Source organism: Parasteatoda tepidariorum, chromosome 7, assembly GCF_043381705.1.
Source record: "Parasteatoda tepidariorum isolate YZ-2023 chromosome 7, CAS_Ptep_4.0, whole genome shotgun sequence".
NCBI lineage: Eukaryota > Metazoa > Arthropoda > Arachnida > Araneae > Theridiidae > Parasteatoda > Parasteatoda tepidariorum.
In genome coordinates this window covers 3472816-3481158 of record NC_092210.1, presented here as the reverse complement: position 1 = coordinate 3481158, position 8343 = coordinate 3472816, and the positions used below count along the sequence as shown (strand labels likewise).

Here is an 8343-nt window from a genome sequence, read left to right as displayed (position 1 = left end):
TATATATATATATATATATATATTTGTATATATTTGTGAATGTAACATAAAAAGGTTCAATTAATCTTTTTATGTCATTTCTTTTCTTAATTTATTATTCAAAACGAAACGCTTTCGCATACTTTTAAATTCACATCCTGTCCTTTTATCTATTTTTGGTTCAAGTATGCATTATTTAAAAGTAAGAAATTTTTCCTTTGGCTCTTTGTGGAAATTCGCGACCTATTTAATAAACCAATTACAATTACTAAGATTTCCCTTATTCCCCTAAAATGAGATAATTTACTGATTTTCCTTGCAAGATTTCACCTAACTTCTATGGAGCAATACGACGATTTTGTGTCACTCTCTTTCGTTCATCATCACATAATGATTAAATTAAATTAATTTGCTTTTTTTAAAGTCCTGAACCAGTTTGTGTTGCTCATACGACTGCCACAATTATATATACACATATGTTTCTAATGTGTATGAGTTTCTGCCTTCATTTTTGACGAAGGTTAAAAAAATATATATTAAGAGAGGTATTCATGAAACACTCTGTATATTATATTTAAAGAATCTAATATATCATCAGAAGACGTTCATATTACAAATTTCAAATTATTACATTCGATTTTGATCTATATATTCTACTTACATAGAAAGTATTGCTGAAACAGGGAATCTTAGAGGTTCCTCTACCTGACAGTCCGTGAGAGTAACATCTAAATTCAACGGTTCTGAAACTGAGAAAAGAAACTGCATGAAAATCAATTTAGTTATTAGGCCAGAGTCGGAAGTATTTGCTTAATCTGCACTTGTGTAAGAAATTAAGAGAATTGAGCAGACTTGTTCGATTATCTCTAGAACTACTGGACTGATTTTAATGAAATGTGATATGTACATACATTGATACAATGCAAAAAAAATTAAACATTCAACAATTGTAATACATAAGCATGATCGTGCGTAACACTAGTTGGAATCGCAAAGTATGAAACAGCGGATGCTGAATAAACGAAAATAAAAAAATGGTTAATAGGGGGTATGGTTCCCTCTTACAGGTCTTGTAGTGTGATTTCATACTTGAAGAAAAGAAGATTATAATTTCCTGTGGCGATTGTCCTGAATTGTCCTGTGGCGATTTTCATACCTTTCGACTCTAACGAGTGTTACGCACGATCATGCGTGTGTATTAACAATTGTTGAATGTTTATTTGTTTTTTATTGTATCAATGTATGTAAATATCACATTTCATTAAAATCTTTCCAGTAGTTCTAGAGATAATCGAACAAGTCTGCTTAATTCTCTTAATTTCCTACACCAGTGTATATCAGTAACTGATATTTTTAAAGGTAGAAAAAACTCAAAATATTTCATATTCAGTCTGTATTCTATTCTATTTCATCTACAGCGTAGAGCCATGCGTCATATTTTGTTTACGTGTAGTCAAAATAATGCTGAGTTGTAATCACGATTACAAGTTATTTATTACTGTAGTTTATAATTGTATTTACTATTACATTTGTAATCAAAATCGTGATATGCTGTATTCATGATTACCAGTAATTGATTACTGTAATAATTAGTTTCGTCCAACTTTGGTTTTAATATTGTATTTATGTTTCAACGGTATTATGCATTCAGCTTCATTATGCGTTATCGTAACCAAATAGTATTGTAAGCTGAGTTAGAAAATAAAACGCCAAACGAAATATATTTTGAATTGATATCAAGTCTATTTTATTTTATTGCTGGTAAAGCAGATGATTCAAAACATCAAATTTATCTAACTGTAGTGATTTTAAATCTCAATATAAAATAAGAGGTTGAAAAGCTGGATACCTGCATTTTTTGAATAAAAATAGATCAATCTGCTTCTTTCGTAATGTATAGTGAGGAAAAGTCTAAAAATATGTCACAATTTTCATGGGAGGTTTATGCATATAAAGTTACAAGTAAAATAGCAAACACTTGAAAAAATTATAACTGGTTTGAAATTTCAAAAAGGTGGGGGATAATGTTTGTGTTACAGTGAAATGACAGAAATGGGTGGTTGTTGACTTCCACCGGTGAATGTTGACAATCACAGAATAATTGTCAACATTCAAGAATGATGGAATACATACTAGGTCTAGTTAAGTGCCACTGCCCTATATACATTTGCACGGTATGCCCTACATCCATCAGTGTTTTTTAAGATCAAGTGTCACTTCCCGGTATGCATTTAAACGGTACTCCGAACACTGATGTTTCTCCTCATCTATCCTCAGCAGATATTAAAGTACCGATTAAATATAATAATATCAACGAATAAATAACTATTAAATCGGATATAACAAATAGTATTTAGAACATTCACCAAAGTGACTATGTGATTGTTGATGGTGAAAGTCGACATTCTCTTGATTTTGGTCATCCACGGTAACATATACATATTCAAAGATTTAATTTGTGAATAAACAATATCTTACGAGTACTGATCGCTTTGTTTAGGTCTTCATCGGTGCATGATGATGGCATGCAAATTCCTCCATAGAAACCAAATCTTAGTGGTAAGTCATTTTCAATATCGTATCTAATCTACAAAAAAAATTACAACTACATATACAATATTTTTTTAAAAAGTAAGAATGCATTTAAATTATTTATTTTAGTACCAAAAATAAAAATCGTTGTTTTAGAAATTTTATAGGTTTTAGAGGTTAATTGCTTCAAAGAAATCACATGCTATATCTCACAATGACTATTTTTACAGATTGAAATCTGATAGTTACATTTAGTTTAAATACATGAAGGTAGTTTCAGATTATATATTAAATTCTCATACAACTGTGCCAGTTTAATTTAGAACACATCTTTTTCTTTATAATTTCCATGCGCAGACTCTATTATAAATCTTCTTACTATGAGACAGCTACAGCAGCTTAATTTTGAACGAAACCTTCTCTTAATCATTGTAGTTTTCAACAAGCACTATGACCCTAACAGCAAAATAACTTTGACCCTCATTGGATCAATATTCACGAATTTTGTCTCAACAAAGGTTCTAAAGACCGTTATTTTCCGATATTGGCGCATATATAGAACTGTCCAATATTTTACTGCCACTTTACAGTCAATATCGGCCTTATATAGAATTTTCAAACTGACCCGATATTTTATATCCAATATTCAGACTCTATAGGCCAATATTAACCCTATATAGGCCAATATTAAAAAATCTAGACAACCCAATATTGGTTCATTGGTGCATGTTGATATAGGACCCATATTGAACCAATTTTGAGCCAAATTGGGGCCAAGGTATAATTGTTGCTAGGGGAGTTTTTATAATTGACTTTCTTTCAGTGATGTGATTCAAATTGTTTAGGAATCGGTAAGCTTTAAAGTTATTCAGTAATCACTTAAAAGACTTGACTGCATGCATTTTTTTTTATTAACCCTATTGGTACAAAGTCAATAAATAACAAGTTAAAGGATATTTTAGGCATTCCAGAGTGGCCAACTACATATTTTATGAAGTGGTAGACTCTTAAAATATGAAGCTTTCTGAACTTTTGGTAATTTTGCCAGTAGTTTAACCCTTTCTAAAGTCGTGGTTAGTATACTAGGCGACATGACTTTTTACTTCAATACTAATGTAAGACTCGTTAATTCAATGTCGCGACTAAATCGATAACAAAAATCAATTTATAACTCCTTATTCTTTATTTCTTACCACAAAAAATGTTTCAGTTTACATGGTTATACTAAGTCTCTTTGGTACTTCGCTTTCGCCGAATTATTATCAAATTTAATATTGATTTTTTGAGGTTGGCTTTATTTTTGGCTATGATATCTTTCGATAAATCGCCAATCATCGATCTCTTTCCATGTCACTAACTGCCCTTTGGAAACAATTCATTTACTTTCAATTTCTAATCATTGGCGATTGGACTGTAGGCCTTTGTGGCCATATTCTATTTAATATTTACTTAATAAATCAATTTTTCCTAAACGATTTTATTCATTTTTCTAGGATAAATATCACTATATCATATCCAAATTAAGATATCCGAAGCGACCAAAAATATGCTTAATACTTTCAATGATGCTACCTAAACTAACCACTAAATTGAACTAATCACCACCAAGTTGGTAGAAGCTTTTGTGTCTTTTGTTTGGTTTTATATTAACTATGGCACTTATAAAGCATTTGTTTTCGTTTTAAAAAATAAAAAAAAACAGTAAATAATAACTGGCGTTTTGCTTAATGAAATAGTCATATCGAAAATAAATTTCGAAATAAATAAACAAAAACTCACCCAGTCAGGAGGTACACCGAATGCTTGATTGTAGCTCTTTTCAAATTGAGGGTTATGGTTCGGTGTTTGGAAGAGAGGATGACGCAAATGCATCATACAATACTTGCCTGTAAATAATCCAGCCCCATCGTTTGAAATTGCCTTTATTTTGATGCAGTCTTCTAGAGATCCATAGTCGATCATTGTTTGACCAAAGAAACTGCTGGGAAGTTTTCCTGATGCATCCAACACTACAAAATAAATGTATGCAAAAATACAGCATGTTTCATAATAACTTGCCTTAATATATAAGGTGTGGTTATTAATGTCCAGGTGCTGATTCCGGAAAACAAAAGATGGTTAAAATAGAAATGCTAACTCTTGTTCTACTGAATCGATGCGCTCGATACTTGAAACCTACGTTATATTTTTTTAAGTAATCTTTTGATCATGTAACTGAAGCTTCCTTCGAAAAAATAGAATTTTTTTAAATTCATCCAATGAGGCGAACCGGATTCGAATCCCAGTCGATACGAATTTCGCATCCGGCTTGCACCGACCACAAGGCTCACGAGAAATATCTTCAGTGGTAGACGGATCATGGGTTGGAGTCCCCGTGCCGTCAGGCTAACCTCGCGATGTTCTCGTGGTCTTCCTCTCCATGTAACGCAAATGCGGGTTAGTTCCATTAGAAAGTCCTCTACGCAGTCAAATTTCTCCCAATACTTGATGCAGGAGTTTCCTTGTCTTCTGGAAAGGGTTCAAAATTACAAAGCTACGGAGTTGAGCATTAGTAGTCGCAAACCCAAAAATTGAGTCGGCTGTTCTATGACGGTTATAAAATAAAATAAATGGTATTTGAGCTGTGATGGCTATTTGGATAGAGTGTTCACCTTCTGTTGAGGTGAATCGGGTTCGAATCGCAGCGAGGGCTGGTCGAGCACTTTACTGTAGAACAGTTCAACGAGAACCGATACCGCGCACCCTCGGCTCCTACGCGGCTGATGAAGGCCATCCATCCGTTTACTGACAGCCTTCTGTCAGCCTTGACTTCTGTGTTCTACTGGGAACCGGGTCATTACGATCAAGTCCACTGTGATACTTTTATTTCTAAAACCTAGAAATTTGCTAAGGAAAAAAACTCTAAAGTTGAAAACGGTATAATTGAAGAACATTTATAACAGAACTTAAATTCTAGAAATTTTTAAAGCCTAGTTCGGAAGTGTGCAGTAGCATGCGGAGTAAATATAGAAAAATTCCAAATGGTTACGCAATTCGGAAGACAGTTTCCATAGCCTATTTAGATGAGTCTTGGAAATTAATAGCCGCACTTCATATACTTTTATTATCCATTTTTAAAAACATTATGCTCATTACACTCTAAAAACTGTACCTCTTAAATAAAAGGCACAAGCTAAAAGTACCCTTCATTTTCTCGTGTTAGAGGCACATAACTAATGTGCCTTTAAAAATGAGAGGCACCACAAGAAATGAAAGGCACCAAAGCAAACGCGAGTCAATGCGCGGTACNAAATATAGAAAAATTCCAAATGGTTACGCAATTCGGAAGACAGTTTCCATAGCCTATTTAGATGAGTCTTGGAAATTAATAGCCGCACTTCATATACTTTTATTATCCATTTTTCAAAACATTATGCTCATTAGAAGTTAGTAGAAAAGGGCCTCAAATAATTTTTAGCAAGCCTATAAAAAGTGTCATGATATTAGTTCACCAAAATTGATTATTAGAATGTCACTATTATTATTAATTATTTTTGAGAATTACAGTTATAACTGTGGAAAATCCTAATCCAGAAAATTTTTACAGTGAAAGCTTATGCCAATTCAATTTACCAGTTAGAGTCTGTATTTAGCTAGAAAACTAATATTATATATATATGTAAAATCAAAATTAATCTTTTTATATATGGATCATAAACATAGAAAAACCACAAGGATCTAATTTTTCATCTCTTTAATTAACTTATTTTTACACTATTATGAAGAAAAAAATTATGCTGTTAGGATTAAATTTGTTATTAGATTTATTGATGATTTGTTATTAGATTTATTGATGACGATTTTCAGATTTGATAAATTATCTTTAATTTTCGAGATTATACAATTTTATTAAATAATATTTACTCCGAGGAGTTAATCTTGATTCGCAACCATGATGATAATATCTTCGATTTTTTGAATTTGGGTTTTGAAAAAGAGGAAAATATCAACTTTGTTGATTTATATGATAAATAAATAGTTTTTATTTTATTATGAATAAACGAATTATTTGGAATTCTAATGTTTCTAAAAACAAGTATTTAAATACCATTTTTAATGAAATGAATAGAATTATAAGAATATCTAGTTGCGTTTATTTATCCTTGAAACAAATATCTTAAAAACAAATTAAAATCGAACTCATTGATTATATGCTTTGTTAACTTATCTAGTAAATATTATTACCTTGCACACATCCATTTTTGGGCTAATTCTTTTTAACTAACAAATCAAATGTGCTTTAGTATTGCAGTAAGAACGCTCCATAAAACGAAATCCCCCCTCTATTTACACTTTTAACTCCATTTCAGCTTATTTTTTCACATTTTGTAATCTGGCAATTACGAAAATGTTTTAAATCATTCTTGAAGTATACCGGTAGATGTAATTTCATTTGACTTCGCAACTGGCCTTATAGATTTCGTTTTGTAATTTGTTCTGTTTTCTCTTTACATTTCATTTTCTTTCTTTTTTTTTTTTTGGGCTGATATATTTTTTACTTAATGTGTTCTATTTTGTTTCTATTTTTTGAGTGCTCCTCACACTATTGTAATGATATATTTTGCTTTGTCTGTATTGATACAATATTAGAAAGCACTCCTTTTTTGCTGATAAAATCTACTGAGCTAATGAAGAGATTATCTTAAATTTTTTTTTTTGTTTTTTGGCTTTTTAATATATTTTTTTAAAAATATTTTTTAAATGTGTTTTATTTTTTAAAATGTTTCTTCTTTTCATTAATCTTTATTTTTCATGATACAATTTCGCAACCTGAGTCATACAAAATTGTGGAGTAATATTTGCGGGGTTGGTGAGCGTTTTGAAGTCGGGGGCGAAGATTATTTCTAAAATTCATTTCCTTTGTTACGATTGTAGTTTTTAATTAATAGACGTCAATATTATGTATTTACATTTTGAATTAAAAATTTCATTAAAAAAAACAATAATCCTTATAAAATTATAATTATTTAAAAAAATATAATAACATGAAATGCTTTTCAATAATATTTAAGAAAAAGCTCTGTATTAAATCGAAGTAAAAATATACACTTACTTTCTAGGGCCCATGGCTTTAAATTTATAACTTCGTTAAAATACGTAATTATCCCATCTTTACATTGATTACTTATGTTAATATTTAAAAAGTTGCTGAATAACTGATAATTAAACGGTGCTTCATTAAAATCATTTTCTGGAAACACATCTATTGTAAGATATTCAGTTATATTACAAATATTTTTCGTTCCAATTTCACTAAAGGATGTACATCTATTGGCGAGATTATGACCAATAGTATTTTGATTAAAACTGAATAAAATAATCACAAAAATTAACCATTTCAGGCTTTTACAGATGGGGAATGGCGTATTCATTGCACACATACAATTTCTTGACACTCTTGAGAAAATTCCTCATTTGTTTGTTGCATAATGGATGCATGAGGATGTATGCGCGTCATGGCAATTTTGACGACTTTTTTTCTTCTTCCTTAATGAAAGGCAGTCGATATAATTTCAAACTTTTCCTTATTTCTAATTTCTGTTTCTTATTTGTTACTTCTCACTGATGTAAGTTGATAAGCAATTAATATAAAAAATTGTTTTAAAGTCAATTCCTACTTTGGTAAATAAAGAATTTTTTTTTACCTTTTTATTAAATAATAAAATTTTTTTCTCCCATATAAAACTAAAATAAATTATTTAAACTTGATTAATATTTGAAAAACCTTTGTTAACATCAAGTGTCATCCACTACAAGTTAAAAAAATTTATTTATTTATTTAAAGATTGAAAA

At 30.4% G+C, this 8343-nt stretch overlaps 1 protein-coding gene across 1 annotated transcript in view; it reads right to left on the bottom strand.

Moving 5' to 3' along the window:
* Positions 1-7870, bottom strand: part of LOC107454571 (nose resistant to fluoxetine protein 6-like) — a gene marked incomplete at both ends in the record, with an annotated part of 51349 nt that extends 43479 nt beyond the window's left edge. Inside the window, 2 exon segments of the mRNA XM_071183003.1 lie at positions 4291-4520; positions 7604-7870. Of these exon segments, the coding sequence (XP_071039104.1) occupies positions 4291-4520; positions 7604-7870 (497 nt within the window).
* Between the last annotated feature and the right edge of the window lie 473 nt (positions 7871-8343).